At 38.0% G+C, this 16,411-nt stretch overlaps 1 protein-coding gene across 1 annotated transcript; it reads left to right on the top strand.

Annotated features, from left to right (window-relative positions):
• The first annotated feature begins 3,164 nt into the window (after positions 1-3,164).
• Positions 3,165-16,208, top strand: SERPINB5 (serpin family B member 5). The gene is made up of 7 exons (XM_010217169.2): positions 3,165-3,220; positions 8,909-9,083; positions 10,904-11,041; positions 11,962-12,079; positions 13,209-13,351; positions 14,360-14,527; positions 15,621-16,208. Exons 2-7 carry the CDS (start codon positions 8,910-8,912, stop codon positions 16,011-16,013), a joined length of 1,134 nt encoding a protein of 377 aa, XP_010215471.1. The 5' UTR covers positions 3,165-3,220; position 8,909; the 3' UTR covers positions 16,014-16,208.
• Positions 16,209-16,411: the final 203 nt, after the last annotated feature.

The following is a 16,411-nucleotide window of genomic DNA, read 5'->3' as shown; positions in this document are numbered from 1 at the left end:
TTAAAAATAATGAAAGAAATGATAGTTTGAGCCTCTGAAAGAGTTCATGACATTCTGTTAAGCAGTAGGAGTATTCCTTTTCGTTTTTCTTTTTTCTTTTTCCTTTTTTTTTTTTTCCTTCATCTTGAGCTTGTTAAAAGGGTGGAGAGAAGTCTGTTTTCTTTCAGAGTGCATGTAGGAACAGAGTTCCTGGGTGGTGTTCAGAGGGAGTGGCAGGGAGAGCCAGGGGATCTACGGCAGAAAGCTGGCTGAGTAACAGGAAAGTCACCTGGCTGGCTACATCTCTTCCGCAATGAAGCGTGTCCAGCTTGCTGATTCATAGACATTTTATATTTTATATGTAACTACCCGTCCAGTAAGGCATTAGTTTATATTTTCTATTGGGCAATTGAAGACCAAAAAAGGTTTGTAACATGGAAAATCTCAGCTATTGTTTTGCCAATAGATTTTAACTTGTCTGGATTATGAAGCTTCAGTTTTAAAATCAAAGTATTCCACATCACACACACACTGTTTATACCTTTTTAGTCTCTTAACTTGTCTTTTGAGATAGTGTTGGAAAGGAAATCTCCAAGTCACAGGAGAGTTAAAATAGTTCTGATTTTATGATGAGGAAAAATCCCATTATAAAAGCTATTAATTTTTAATTTAGTGATAGACATATTGGTCATAAAAGGCGTGCATTGAAAATACTTTGAGGTTAAACTGAACAAGACTAGCTTAGTGAAGGGTAAATACAGGAGATGGGGAGGTAGAGGCAGCTAAGTGTCATTCGGTCAGTGAGAAAGCATTCTAGGATGGGAAAGCCAGCTTTCCTTCTTGTGTCTTGCAAACTTTGAGTACATTAAGTTACACATCTTCTACTTTTCAAGATAAGATATTTTCCTTTTCCATTTTTTCCTGGTCGGTCCATACGGGAAAATCACTGATTTTAACTCTAGCCTTCATGGCAAAGTAACACAAAATATTAAGAAGAAGAAGGACTGTCTTTTGAACAGTGGTTGTCAGTACCATTGTGAACTCTTTAATTTGAAAGCATCATTATTCCAGCAGTGAGCATTAGTTTTGTGTTAACGCCAACAGAAATAATAAATTTCTCAGTAGGAGCCACATCAGGCTAAAGGATTCTGTACAACTGCACAGTGTCAGATCTCATTTATCATGGTGAAGTAATCTAGTGGAGGGTAAATGATATTTAAATACTTTGGCACAGTAGATTTCTTCCATGGTTTCACTGCCCAGGCTGTAAACCAAACTGGTGTATCTACACACCTATATTTCCCACTCCTTGCTATCAGGGGAATGAACCTGGGGATCTGTGCTGTCTTCTGGAAAGGGAATCTAGCAGTTGTCTACTCTATTGCTTATCTAGGAAGCCAAATCCCTTCATAGTGGGCCATATTTGGTCAACTGAGTCTGAAGGAAAGTTTGCTCCTGCAGGAACAGCAAAGTTTGGCTTTAGATTACCTGCAGACAGCTGAGAATTTTCATAAGAATGTCTCCTCCTGAAGACATATTAAGATAGATAACAATGATGGCTTTCTTGCAGAGATCACACAGTTTACCAAGCAGGCCTGTATCTTCTTCTAATTGCTTAAAAATATCCACACCCAGTGCTTGTTATGAATTCACTTATGCCAAAACATAAAGCTTTTAATTTCACTGTCTGGTAAATGATTGAAGGGAAGCCTATCTCTATAATAGTGGGGAATAAAAAATGATTTTCTTTGGACAGTACGTGCTTAGGAGCCTTTTTTAGGCTTTTTATAGGAGCTAAAAAGGAAGCCATGGTGTGAACTGATTTGTATTAAAAGAAAAAGTGTGCCATTTCAGCAGGAAATGCAATTCCCACTATCACCGAGGAGGCACAGTGTCAAGGAAAGTAAAGAAAGGTATTTTTCATTTTCTAGCTCTTTTCTTTAGGTAACTGAGCATGCCAGTGCTGCAAACCATAAAGCAGACTCAATTATCTTGTATTTACCTTTTTATTTACTTTTTTTTTTTTGGTAGTACCTTTATAGATAGTTTTAAGGAAGACAGGGCCATCTGGGGTTATTCAGGTACGAACCAGAGCTGTGTCTGTGGTATAGTTCACCATTTCCTCATGTGGATTAAACACGTACCGTAGCCATGGCCTAGCAGGAGGTAATTGCAGATCCCTGATGTAGGCAGCTAGACGTGCTGACAAGAGAAATGGTGTGGAACAGAGGTAGGACCTTTTCCTTGCCAAGAGCTGAATACATCTTCCAAATAAACATAGGCTCAGCAGGCGGTGTGAAGATACATCATATGTTCCTCTCCCTTTTGTCTTCCCTCTTCCCCTTATGTTCATCAGGAGGAATGTACCCAGTAGGACATGAAAACATGGCTGTGGTCCTGGCCTCTGGGATTGCATGTTCACTATGCTGCAGGTTAAAGACAAGAGCCACAGATTTCATTTTTTTGTTTGATTCACACTTCTGGGGACAGCTAGCAGATGGCCAGAAAACTGAGTGCAAAAGTCTGCTGCTATGTAGAAGAGCTTGGCTTCCTGTTGGAAGAAGCACTCTCTTTAGAGAAGGGCAGATACCTTTCCTTTGGCATTAGTTCCAGTTGGCCTTGGGCTCTTGAGGTAACCAAATGTGCACATACACCCCTTACAAAGACAAAGTGAGACAGTGCCTTAATGCATACACAGATGCAAAGTCCCCAGCCATGCACTCCTACACGTTTTGATTTTCTTCCTGGGCGTCTTTTTCACAATTACATATTTCTACAGATAGTGACAATTCCAATGTAACCTGGAGCACTGATTTTGCTCAGCAGACCTTTAATTGCTCATTCACTCCTCTTCAGGAGTCTTCATTCTTTTTTGCCTGGTGCCTTTTGTAGTGCACTTGCTGAAGGCAACATACAAAGGCTGCTATTTCTTGCTGGAGCATGTTGTTTTGTTCAGCAGCTGGGCTTGCAAGGACAACTCTGGTGTGAATCATTTTGCTCCTCCAGAGTAGGAGCTGCTATGAAGAATGAGTAAGCCAAAAAAAAAAAAAAAAAAAGAAAGAAGGAAAGCGAGAGTGAGAGACAGTATGTATGTGCAAATTAAGATTGGGAAAGTGGGAGTGGTGTCAGTGAGCAGGAAAGCTATCAGATTCCTCTGCTCGGCAAAGTTTCACCACAAGTAGCTTGTCCTTCGTGCTGTGCCGATTTCATTGATTCATTTGCCACGATTATAGCCTACAAAGTAAGTAGAGCTTTTTTTTCTCTCCCTGATACTTTAATTATTGCCTAACAAGTAGTCAACAAATCTCTATCATGAAACATATTTATGTAAAGGAAATGGGATAAAGAAACTTGTACGAAAAGGTAGATTTTTTCATGCCCTATCTACATATGGGCGGGATGCCAAGGCCCTCCCAAGTGGTTTTATTCAACATTTTGGTTTAATCCCAGAATTGCTGCCTTTATCATGCTGCATTCTTTCCCCTGAAAAGGTTATTTGCAAATGTCGCATAGGTTTTGACAGTTGAGATTGCAAATACATTAAATATTATTAAAATCCTTATAGTTCCTATTGTCTATTGCAAATTGCTTAGCCTATACGACAAAAAGCAGGATGTGTACGAGGTTATGAACATCCTCCATGTGCCTAAATAGGATTTAGGGTGTTTTAGAAGACTTTTTTGCAGAGGAATATTCTTCTCATTTTCTGTAGACATGTGTCTGCTTTGCTGTGCTTGCTTCGACTTATTAAGCAAGTGACTAATCCTTGCCTGCTTACAGTGGACAACAGGAACTTGTATTTATGAATTATCAATCTATTTTTATTGTAACTATTTATTTGAAAAATTCACTGGCTATTCAGGTACAACAAAGCATGTTCTGACAATTTGTTTCTCTTTTCTGTCTGGAGTGACTTTTGCTGTGATATTGCTGATAATTTGTTTTTTTCCACAACCATATAAAATTCACTAAGCCCACAGAGGTGAAATATCAGTCTGGTGTTGTGCTTCTTAGAGAAATGTCTCTTCAGAGGATATTGTGTCCTTGTTAGATAAACAGTTAGCCTGTCAGAAAGTTGCTATTTGTTTAGAAGTAGAAGAAAAGGCCTATAGAAATCTTCCATTTCTTTTATATTTTGTCTTTTCTAAATTCCTTCTTTTTCTATTTGCTATTTATGTATGTATATATTTTGCACAATCTATCTTCTTGTTCCTATTTATATTTTCTTTTATCTTCATATTTGCTTTACATGTTCTATCCTTTTTATTTCCTTTACGTTTCTAGTTAGAGCCGAACTGGGGACATGTTAAGTGCATGAGTTTCAACTAGTTTCAAGTGTTAATGCCTCAATTGTCAAACAGGTATGTGGGTTGTTTGATATAGCTTATCCTCTCAGAGGAAAGTTTGTTTAAACTGAAGCGACTGCAGTGCTTTCACTTGTAGCTGCGTAGCTGTAAAATCAATGCACACCCCAGATATCAGCCAGCCAACACTTTCTACTCTTTGCCTCCAACAGAGGTTTCTCCCAAAAGGACTGCTTAACCTAGACAAGAATAAAGTAAATACTTGTTCTGCAACATCAGATCATCCCTACCATAGAGCTAACCTGATTTGTCAGGTTTCCACATAGATATTGCTATTTTTCTGATTAGTGTTTTAAAGGTTAATCTCTATTTAGCTCTTAGTAAATGAATACACAGAGGAAGCCTTTCACTTGGTTGTTGTTGTTACATTCAAAAATGACTAAGGAAAAAAGATCTTATACCGAAAAAAAACAAATGCAAATCATGTTTTCCTAAACCAGTTCTATAGCCTCTAAAGTCTGTGAAGGTGTTTCTGTAACACCTTGGCCTAGTCACAGGTTTACGCAGAGCTGGGTGGATCACAAGCCACCTGTGTTTAGAAGATGCCGCAGTGCCGCGGGCCTGTCAAAATGCTGACACTTCTTTCCTGGGAAAGGAGGGATGCAGCAAGAACCCATGCAGCAGCCCTCTCTCAAATTTCTTTTTCAACTTTCTGACTCCTCCCTGCTTGAGGGTGCCCTGTGGTTACTGACTCAGGAGCCCTGTCTGGTTTCTGAGGCTTCTAATGGGCATCTAATGGACCTTCCCCATGATGGGAGCCTCAAACCCTCTCACTTAATGGGACTTTGCTTGGGACTGTCAGTTCTTTAACCAGTTTCAATATTCTGTAATATTTAATACAGTAAATTCTTTTTTTAGAATATGAATATCACAAGCCTCCATACATCATTTTTGAGGCTGAGGAGGCTCTGACTGACTATCCATCCATAGCTATCCATCCCAGCATTCAAGACTAAGGACGAAGCTGTTTTTTTTTTTTCTTTTTTTTTTTCCCAATAAAATGCCATGAATATGCATTATTTCAATTGTAGCACTGAAAGAAAGAAATTATAAGGATGACTTTATCACTACTGGAACGGGTTTCACTCAACATGAAAGAAGCTACAACAATATCAGTAGTTACTCATTGAACAAACTGTAATGAAAGGTAACCAAGTTACCTTAGGTTTTCAACTAAAGTAAAGGATTATCTTCTCTCTATAAGAACATTAAAGCCTAGGAGACTATAATTCCAGATACTTACCAGAGAGGACAGAAAAGTTTCTGAATCATGTTTTAGTTTTTCACTCATGTAAGAGTTTTATTAGATTTTGCAAAATTTTCATTTGGTTTTACTCTTAAACTCTTTCAACCAAAGAAAACAAAACACAATTAGCATATACACGTTTTAAAACCACATTTACACTTGCACATTGTAGATTCATTTTCCAATACACCTGAAAATGTTTCTGGTAGAATGGCAGCACAGTATTTGTAGTTCAAAATCAGAGTGGAGCAATAAGTGTTTTCAAGTGATTATGATTGCATACTGATTCTTAGTCTTTCAGGATAGGCTAGAAGCCTAAATAAAACAATATTAGGTCAGCTAGCACTCATATATGATATTATACTCTAGTATAATGTTGTGAGATTCTGTACATTTCAGTTTTTGTGAAGACTGTAGATGTCTAGCGACAAATTGTTCCTGATTCCTTGATATTTTTCGAACAACTTCCTAGTAAGAAATACCTGGGAAGTTGGTACGTGCCCCAGATCAGCACATTCTGATTTCAGCTGAGATGAGAGGAGACAGAGAGGACATGGAGAAAGTATGCACATGCACTATGTGTTCATGTGTGAAGAACTCTTCAGAGATTGAGTTAATGGGGCAAAATAAGATAAGCCTATGCAAGGTAGTTCATATACAGGATTTAACTCATACACATGCACAAAGGCGCATGTCTGTGGTGAGCAAGCATAGAATAATTTTAAAGTCAATTTTTACATTTGCTTCTTTGTTTCTGTCATTCCAAGCTACTCCCTAAACAACAGTGTCAGGCCTTCACACTGGTTTTAGCTGTTTTGTTGTTGTCGTCGTTGTTGGTTTTGCCAGTGCTATGCCCAAAGCTCTCCTTAAGTTCTGAACCCAAATTTTCTAGCAAGCTTTGCTTTTCTAGCAATTAATTGCTCTTGAGTGCGAGGAAGTGTGACTGTGGAAATGACATGGATATTTGCAGAGTTGCGATGGCATTTGGTTGTCTGCTTTACGTTACACAAGATATCTGGAGTTTCCTGAATCTCAGACTGACAGCAGCTTGATGCGTACTGGTGCTTTAAAACGGAAACTCGTGTGGATAATCTCTCTTCCCATACCAGCTGTTGTCAGATTACTAGAGCATGGACATGTCCCGTCATCTTCTTTCATCCTCTTTTTAAGTGGGAATAACTTTTTTCACTAATAGGTATTTTATGTTTTCCCTTCTCTGAAAGAATTACTTCTTTTGAATTGGGAGGGGATTTATTAGCAAACAGATTGTTGTTAATGCCAACAAAGGGGGTGCTTTGCAAGAATGCAGTGCCTGCTAAGCGTTGATTTTATGCCAGTACATTGTTTTTGCTTAAACTGTACACTTAAATTGTGCAGTGCATTTCAGTAACCTTTTATACAACGTCTTTTAGAACAAAATAAACAAGGTGATTATCCATGAATACATAGAGAAGTGAATTACAATAAAACTAAGGACATTTATTTTGTAAAAACCCCTCTCTAATCAAACAAGTCCTACCAGTAAGTGGAAGACTTCTTTCTACGGCGTTGCAGGCAAAATATGTACCCATTCTGTTACTCCCATAAAAATGTATAAATACGACAGATTATTTTGGAAGTCACTAGTGTAAAGTAATGCAAGTTTCAAAGGAACTGCTCCACAACTTCTTTGTATATTCATATTTGTTGTTCAGCTAATCTAGGCAGAAGGGCGCATGCACTCATATGGGATAATTTTCCCAACAAAAAATGCCTTTCTAAACAGGGATAAGAGTGAATGATCAGGAAAGAGATACTGCTGGAGATGGTTTTCTGTCCATGTATTGCTTTCCCCCTCCTTTTCTGTCTGGGATGCAAATGATATGAACCAGTTAAGAAAATTTTTGCTGGTGCAGTGTTAAATATTCTTTTTTGAGAGAGAGAACTCCCTCTTCTTAAGGTGTTTTTTAAAAGCTTAGTAGATCTCTTACCAGTGAAATGCTTTAGAAAAATACCAAACTTTCCTTCTCATAGTAGAGTATAAAAAAGTAGCCTTATAGTAGCTTTAGTAGCCTGGTACCAGAGCCTGAAATGTAAGTGTAAACAGACATGTATGTGGATAAAAGCATATATCTTTATATAACCCTCTCCACACTATATTTATTACATTATATTGCCTGGGAGGCTTTCCGGAGAGAGCAAATGCTGAAGACTTCATTAGTCTGAGTAAAATCTTGGTTCTTCTGAAGTTTTTTTGAGTATTTATCTTTTCCATTTCTTTTCTGGCTCTGTCAATATCTTTGAAAAAAAATATTTAACATAAATTTTGGTTAGTGTTAAATTCAATGTGCCAAAAAGATCACCTGTGTGCTTGCTGGCCTAACATCAGACTTATATTATTGACTTAAATTCTATTGTTCACTCATTAGCTTGGATCTAGACTAATATGTTTACACCAAAATACACCACCCCTATGTAAGGGGTATGGGAGATTAAAATATTCCCTAGCTTTCTCAGAAAATGGACTGCATTGTGCCTTGAGCACCACCCTTTCCATTTCTGACTTCATGGATCATCTAACTGCCCTGCAGCAATTGCTGTTATTAGGCACTGCTAGGAAAATATTTGCAGTTGAAACCTTGGAAGCAATGAGTGGGTACACAACAGTGTTTACTTAGGAGACTACCTGAGTTTCTACAACAATCTCAGCCAACAGGACCAGACAGCTTTCTGCAGAATTGTAGCAAGACTAGAGAGGACGGGGATTCCTACCTTAGAGAGAGGACATGTGCAAAGCTAAAGCTTTCATGGGCAATTAAGTCATGTAGCAAGAGGCAGGAAAGATTATGAGACTATTAAAGGGAGGTCTGAGTGTCAGGGGAGCCCAGAGCATATGCAAAGTAGTTTATAGGCTGGTGTGTTTTAAGAGTATCAATCCTAAACAGATTAAAGTCCAATTTGATCCAGTTTGACTCAATATGCATGGGTCACCCTGTGACCTGTCCATATTTCCTCAAGTGCTTCTGGTAATAGTGTCTCCATGTAACACGTGTCATGGCCAGTTCTCACTGAGGATGGTCAATCTTACCGAGCCGCTCATTTTCCTTGCTCAGACATGGATGAGACCTTCCCTTCTTCTCAGAAGCTGCCGTGTCCTCTGAGGCTGAGCAGGCTCAGTCAGGTTCTTGCTTTCTCTCCCTGAAGGTTCAAGCTGCCCAGTTCTCATACTGGTGTCCAATGTCTTTTTCCAGTAAGCAAGTCAGTGCTCTGTCCAGGGACCACAGCAGCAGGAGCCAGAATTACGCAGTCAGTCATATCCTCCTTTCCTTTTCTGTTTCAGGATGACGATGGACGCTCTGCAACTAGCAAACACTGCCTTTGCAGTTGATATGTTCAAAAAACTTTGCGAGAAGGACAGAACGGTCAATATCATTTTTGCTCCGCTGTGTACATCGACTTCTCTGGCTCTGGCATATAAAGCAACAAAAGGTGACACAGCAAACCAGATAAAACAGGTGGGCTGTCAGCAACCTTTCTGTGTATGTAAAATTATGTGCTTATTGCAGCTACTGACTGCAAGAGCACTATAGCAGCAGTTTCCCGATAAGCAAGACTGCAAATGGTCCATCTGAAAATCCTAAGAGGCCACACTTCAAGGCCCCATATGTAAAAAGAGTTTGAAAATCACTAGTATAAAGAAAAAGCTTTCTAAAACATGTATGAGATTGTAGGGGACATGGTGTAGGCTGAGTTCTCAACACTTGCATAAAAATCTTGTCTCCTTTCAGCAACCAGGGTTGATTGTGGTTCCAAAACACAATCCAGAATGCTACAGTTTATGGATATTGTTTATTAACTGTTCAAGAAAGCCTAAACTTTATAAAAGTGTAAATAACTTAGCCCTTATCCATCAGGAGTAAGTGTTCTTGGCATCCTGATGGTTGAAGTTTCCTCTTTCTCCTGTGAAACAGTGAAGACAAATGCAGTAGAGGAGGTCCAAGGCTTGGACTATCTTCTTCCCTACAGGCAGCTTGCGGTGTTAGAGGTGTTTACAACACTGCGGCGCAGAATAACACGATCATGATGTGACCAGTGTAGCAGCTCTACAGTGTGGGGCAGAGAGGCTGCCTCACAGCCTCTTTTCTGCCTCTGTATGAGCATATACATAATATATACATTTTTTTTTTCAATTTTCAATTCTAACAAGATTGTTTAAAAAAATATATCCAAACTTTTTCTCAATTTAAATGACACCCTTCACATTCCTCACTCTCTGAAAATTCAAGCACTGCTCTTCCGGTGGGAGAGTTCAGAATATTAATCTGCTTAATTTCATTTTCACTTGTGTTTGCAATTTGCTTTGAACCTTCCCATATTATTTTAGCACACATTTGCAAATAGAGTTCTGCTACACAAATGTAAATGCATTTATGTTTCACATTTTCCAAATGGTATAAAAAATGTGCTGACCGCAGATAGTAAAGAGGAACTTGATATGTTTGTAAGTGTAGAATCTCCTATTTTCCATGCATATTCTAGTTTCTGCCTGTCTCTGAGTTTATGCATGGTATGCTTGGGTTTTAAACTCTAGATACAAAGGAATTGAGACTGGCAAGATTACTGTGTAGTATCATTTAACAAAGTTGTGCTAAAAGCTCTCCCAGGTACACGAGTGGAGGAAGTATAACTTTCTCCCAAGTTGTAATTTAGATATTTGATTCCTAAAAAAAAAAAAAAAAACAAGATTATTTTTGAATAAAAAACTGCAGGAACCTTCCCTCCCTGATGCCTAGAGGACAATAGCTCCCTCATACCAGACTTGTAATTCCTAAGAGTTGTGATGTGGGGTCAGCAGCCCTATCCTCAGCTCAAACTTTGACCGTCCAGGCAGACAGAATTATCTGATCTTTTTTTTTCTGAAATTTCATGTGGTGTCATGTTTCAGTCACAGCAACCAACAAGACTGGCAAAGTGAGATCCTCATTTATTGGGCCTAAAAATCCTGTATTTTTGATTAGTGATGTGAATTTGCAAAAAACATTATAACTCCATACTGCAGAGATTTTCTTGACTAATTTGCATTACCAGTATAAACAGCTCTGTTGATCTCTGTGGGTTCTTCAAAGGAAAGAAATATATTTGGTTAAAGTTCCGATAGGATCTTTAGACTTATGTGGGGCTGTCAAATAAATGCTTTTTGAGTAAAGAGCAAGAACTAGTTTAAATACCAGAAGGCACAGTGCTGAGCACAAAACAAGCAGTATTAATTGTTAATTTATTAGGTATGCTTAAATTAAAGAAATGACACTAAGTATTTTACTGTGTCCCTTAACAGGTCCTCCATTTACAAGATGTCAAAGATGTTTCTTTTGGGTTCCAAACAGTAACTTCAGATGTTTCCAAACTATGTTCTTTCTTTGCACTGAAAATGGTCAAACGGCTCTTTGTGGAAAAGTCTCTTAATCCTACGACAGTAAGTACTGCAGAAAAGTCTTGTGCTATGAATTTTTGGCCAGTATGTTGACAGGTTATGGTGTGAGACCTCAACTTTATTCCAAAATAAAGCATCTCAGTTTGGCTGCTAGTCGCCTGGACTCGGATGATTAAAAAAAAAAAAGCAATCTGCTGCCATAAATGTTTTTCGAAGGATGAGTTTACTGCTTGTCCCCAAGCTGTACAAATATTGCAACATTTAGAATTCTTTCATTAACATGCACTAGCTCAGAAGGCTTAATAGGTTTGAATGCAATATACTTCCATGCCACATCAAGGTTTTTGCATTCTAAGTATGAGTGAATAGGACTGGAAAAAAAGGAAGGTGCAAATGTGTGAAAAGTTCACACACCCAAGTAATTATAGCTGCATAAGCTGTATTTTTTTTTAACAAATGTGAGGTGGCACAATCTTGGTCTTATTACTTAGACCTGGCAAATAACTGAGAAAAAATATTTATTTTTCTTTCAAAGGGCCCCAAGAAGGACAATTTCAGTCTAAAAAGTTGGATTTCAGAAAACTTACATTTAAAGCTTCTCTAATCAGACTGCCTGCTGCTTGTCCTCTGTCACAGCAAATGTCAATATCCATCCACAGCGATAAAATTCCCACCAGTCCTGCTGTAAAGAATGGGTGTTGAAGACAGACGTGATGTGAACTCTCTGTTATCTCAGTCCTTTCTCTTTACCTGGGAACTCTGCTAACATGCTCACTCCTGCAATACAGCAATACTTTAGTTGGTGATGTAAGACCACTAGACTGAAGATAGTCTTGGGAGCTATCTGCTAATGCACCTGTGCAGACTGCTTGTCACTTTCTGGTATTTAATAGCCATCCACAATAACAAATGCTCTAGGTAACCCATGGTAAAAGATAATTTTGGTTCCTTGTGTCTTTCAGGACTTTGTCAACTCCACAAAGAGGCCTTTTCCATCTGAACTGGAATTAGTGGAGTTCAAAGAAAAAACTGAGGAGACGCGACAGAAGATCAACAAATCTCTTTCAGAGCTAACTGATGGTGAGTACAATTTAACACAGGGGATGCTTTTTACGTCTTTGAAGAAAGAGATCTTTGTCCTCATCCCTTTAGTTATGCTTTCATCAATAAACACATAGTGAAAGTAATGGGGCTACACCTATTACTTGGATTAATGAGGATTAGCAATGTTAGCATATTTTGCAATCATTAAATTTACTGCTGCAGTTTTTCTGAAGACAGAAATGGAAACTTTGCATAATCCTTATGGAAAGTTGTTCACACTATACTTCAGCAGCCTAGTCTGGGAGAACAACAGCTCCTGGCTGTGGAGCTTCAAAAATATCTGGCATCAGCACATCGCACCCAGGCCCAATTTCCTTTAAAAGTTTTATTCTAGTGGCAAGTATGTGCTGGATACTGAATTTGCTGTCAGTTGCCCTTGGGTGGTACCAATATTAAAATATTGGTGCATGAGTCATGTCTGTTCCCAAGGTGGTGCAATGTAGGTGGCCTTGTGGAAGCACCATGAATTGCCTATCCAGTCTGTGCCACCTCCATGCATGAAGGGAGAACTTCCATCCCCAGTGCTTGTAACTCAGTGTCTTTTTTCGCTGCACTTGGGTAGGTCTAAAACAGGGTGTAGGGAGGAAGAAGAATTCTGCACTCTCTTTGAAGGCTATAGCAGTACTTGTTTATGGGCTGTAATCAGAACAACAATTCTTGTTATTCTGGTTATTTTATTCTCATATATCACTCTAGAAGCAAGGAAGAGCTAATCTGGAACTTCCCTTCAAGTTTTGCTCCCCAAATTCAAAATGATGCCTTTGTCACACCTGTTGAATTTCACTGATAATTCAGTACCTTCTTTAAGGTACTAAACAAAAGCAGTAGGCATATTTTGGATTTCGTGCTATGTAAGCCAAGAAAAAAAAAAAAAAGTCATTCAGGAGATCAATCTGGATCCCAAATTCCACGTCAAAAATTAAACTACAGTTAAAGGAGTAAGAGGGTTTTTTTTGACTTTTCCCTTAGAGTTAAAATCTCTAATCTGTGAAGTGGAGGGCACAAATATTTTAATTCAGTGTAGTGGTTCCATATTCAGGTGAAGCAATCAATATGTATTGATAATGTACTGTTGTATTCACAACCTGCTTAAATATCTTTGCAGGTAAAATGGAGAATATTTTGAATGAGGAGAATGTAAATGACCAGACTCAGATCCTTCTAGTTAATGCAGCTTATTTTGTCACAAACTGGATGAAGAAGTTCCCAGAGGCAGAGATCAAAGAATGTCCTTTTAAAATTAACAAGGTAATTTTGGAAAAAAAATAAAGGCTACTATTTCTACGTAAAAAATGTTTTCTGACCTTGAGTTAAATAGATCCCCAGTGTTTTCTGACCCTGAGTTAAACAAATCCCTTCAAGAGAAAACGATAAATATTTGTTATTTTCCTGGCATTCTTGGACTCCCTATCAAAACTGTGACCAGCAATGAATACAGTGACCAGAGAATCAGTTTTAAACCCATATATTCATCTGAACAATATTCCAGATTCCATACTCCAAGAATATATATAAATATATATACACACATGGAAAAAGTCTCAGGTTGACTGAAAAAAATGTAAATTTTGAAATTAGCAAACAAATTCATCTAAACAGGTTTCTAAAATTTGTAAAGTTAATGCTATGATTTTTAAGTGAAAACATTGCAAACGTTTTTTCTTTTTCTGAAGTGCCATTTTCCTACTGAATTGGAACTTTAAATTAATTTTCCAGTTGAACAGAGGAATTTGTTGGTTTTCACCATCAAATGAAGACCTTTGTTTAGTTTTATTTCATTCATGAAAAAAAAAATCTGGCTTTGGGTAAGCCTAATTTTTTGTTCTTGTTCTTGTTTACACTCCTGAACCAAAATTTCAATTATTTGTATTGAACAGCTTGGCCTTCACTGGTGAGATTTGCTCAGTTCTTGACATTGAAGTTATGATGCCCTTTAGACAGTATAAATTGTAGCCCTCAGTGAAACAGGTATGAAGGGTAAATAGATACTAGGTAAATTTCTCTTCTGGGGTACAACATGCTGCAATTCTATTAACTAGAATTCTGTTCTCCTTTTCCAAAGCCAACTCCTTTAAGGCACCAGCACCTATCACTCTAGAAGGGCCTCTTTAAACTGGTTTCACTACATACAAAAGCTAACAAATTTCTTGATGGTAGCACAGAGTATCACTCCCACTCAAGCTTACAAACTTTTCTCTCTCACTGTCTTAGCTGTGAATTAAAAGAATGCTAGGTCATTTCCTCTGTGTTTTGCAGACTGAAACTAAACCAGTGCAAATGATGAATCTTGAAGCCACTTTCTGCCTGGGCTATGTAAAAGAATTAAAAGTTGCAATCCTTGAGCTTCCATGCCTTAACAAACATATAAGCATGCTCATTCTACTGCCAAAAGAGATTGAAGATGAGACAACTGGCTTGGAACAGGTGAGAGGAAAAAACAGAACTGATACAATGCTTCTCCTGGAAATAGCCCACTTGAAATGAGCTGATCTTAGGAAAGGTCTTTGTTATTCACAAGCTTTTTAGAAGGAAAGAAATAGTAAATTTCCTGTGATTTTTACGTTCTCATTCTGCTTCTCTGCTCCTGATGTCTTATTTATGAAGTCATCGTTTCCACTGTGATCAATACTGAAGTCATGAGCAGGACGTTATTTTAGACAGGATATGCACAAAGACACTTATAAAGTGCTGAAAGTACCCATGATGCACTTTCAGGAATCTATATATTTTTGAAATTTTTTTACAAGGATTATATTTTCATGTTAACATTTTTTGGTGTAAAAACTTCTTTTCTATAGTAAAATATTTAAAATCACGTTTATTGGGTTTTTAATAGCACTGACCTTATTTACTTAGGCGTGTTCTTTTTTTTATTTCCAATTGTTATGTACCAGTGTACCACTTCTCTAATTTTTAATTTTGATTTTCCTATGTAACCTACTGCCCTTTTTTATGTAGGAGGAAATTACAAAAAAAAAAAAAACAAACTTAAAATGCAAACCAGGCTTTTCCTTCATGCCATTTTGTCATGGGCCTAAGCCTTGTATCCCCACTCCCCAGTTTTTAAAAATTATTGAAACATGATACATGATTTATCAAGATGGTCTGGATTTGTAATCTTCTATTCCAGACCAATAGTTTCGTTACTCAGTAGGGTCAGGAATCAAAACTTTTGCATCTGTCAGCCAGCTGTATGTAACCTGGGTCAAGAGCATCTTTCTCTGATTCCTTCCTGTGGTTCAGGTGATTGCACAACATACATAGACTTGTAAGGTACAAATAGCCAGGATATACACATTCAACGGAATTGCTCCAAGAGGCCGTATCCTATAAAATAAATCATTTATACATCAATGTAACTGAGAGCATAATTCAAGCTTGAATACTCCAACTGTGAATTCAAAACTAGAGCTTACCTTTGGGGCTTTGTTTATTGGGTGTTGCCTGGAGGGTTATTTGTTTATTTCTCTCTTTCCTTGAACTGACCATTAATTCCTTCCTTGTTTTATGAGTTTAGCTGGAAAAAGCACTTACACCTGAGACATTATTACAGTGGACCAATCCCAGCATGATGGCCAACACCAAAGTGAATGTGTTTCTTCCAAAGTTTAACATAGAAGGTGACTATGACCTGAAGCCACTTCTGGAAAGTCTGGGCATGACAAACATCTTTAATGAGAGTGCATCTGATTTTTCTGAAATGTGTGAGACTAAAGGTGTTGTTTTGTCAAAGATCATCCATAAAGTCTCTCTGGAAGTAAATGAACAAGGTAGTGAGTCCCGAGAGGTACCAGGATACCGAATTCTGCAACACAAAGATGAATTTAAAGCTGACCATCCATTTATCTTCTTATTTAGGCACAACAAAACTCGCAATGTGATTCTTTCAGGCAGATTCTGTTCTCCTTAAGTGGGGCATATTAATTAAGAAAAAGCACAATTACATTTATGGCGATACATGTTCCTGTAAAGCTTGGCATGCTGACTATCATCTTTGAAAGGAAATCCGAGAAGTTCATATATCATCAGTGTAATACAATGTACTCTACATATGCAGCAGAATTAGTTTGTCACCTTTTGCTTCACTCCCTTAAAGTGAAAGATTCCTACTACGGAGATTGCATCGTATTTTACCAGGACTTATCCCAGTCTCAGCAACAAGTAAATTTTGTTCCTCCATGACACCTCTTCCCCTAAAACAGAGAGAGCCAAGAGCCCATTCCTGATAGACTGGGAACTTGCAAGGACTCAGGGAGGAAGAGCCCTCGGAACAGCGACATCCCTGTTCCATAGCCAAACACTCTCCAT

This window comes from Tinamus guttatus, unplaced genomic scaffold (genome assembly GCF_059628265.1).
Source record: "Tinamus guttatus ecotype Peru unplaced genomic scaffold, ASM5962826v1 Tinamus_guttatus_pri_ptg000639l, whole genome shotgun sequence".
Lineage (NCBI taxonomy): Eukaryota > Metazoa > Chordata > Aves > Tinamiformes > Tinamidae > Tinamus > Tinamus guttatus.
This window is presented reverse-complemented; position numbering and strand designations above follow the sequence as displayed.

Bases quoted from the DNA above. Each gene is read 5' to 3' on its own strand.
- SERPINB5 (XM_010217169.2), top strand. From the start codon at position 8,910: ATGACGATGGACGCTCTGCAACTAGCAAACACTGCCTTTGCAGTTGAT. The intron at 12,080-13,208 runs GTGAGTACAATT...ATATCTTTGCAG, and splicing joins TCTTTCAGAGCTAACTGATG to GTAAAATGGAGAATATTTTG. The intron at 13,352-14,359 runs GTAATTTTGGAA...TGTGTTTTGCAG, and splicing joins GTCCTTTTAAAATTAACAAG to ACTGAAACTAAACCAGTGCA.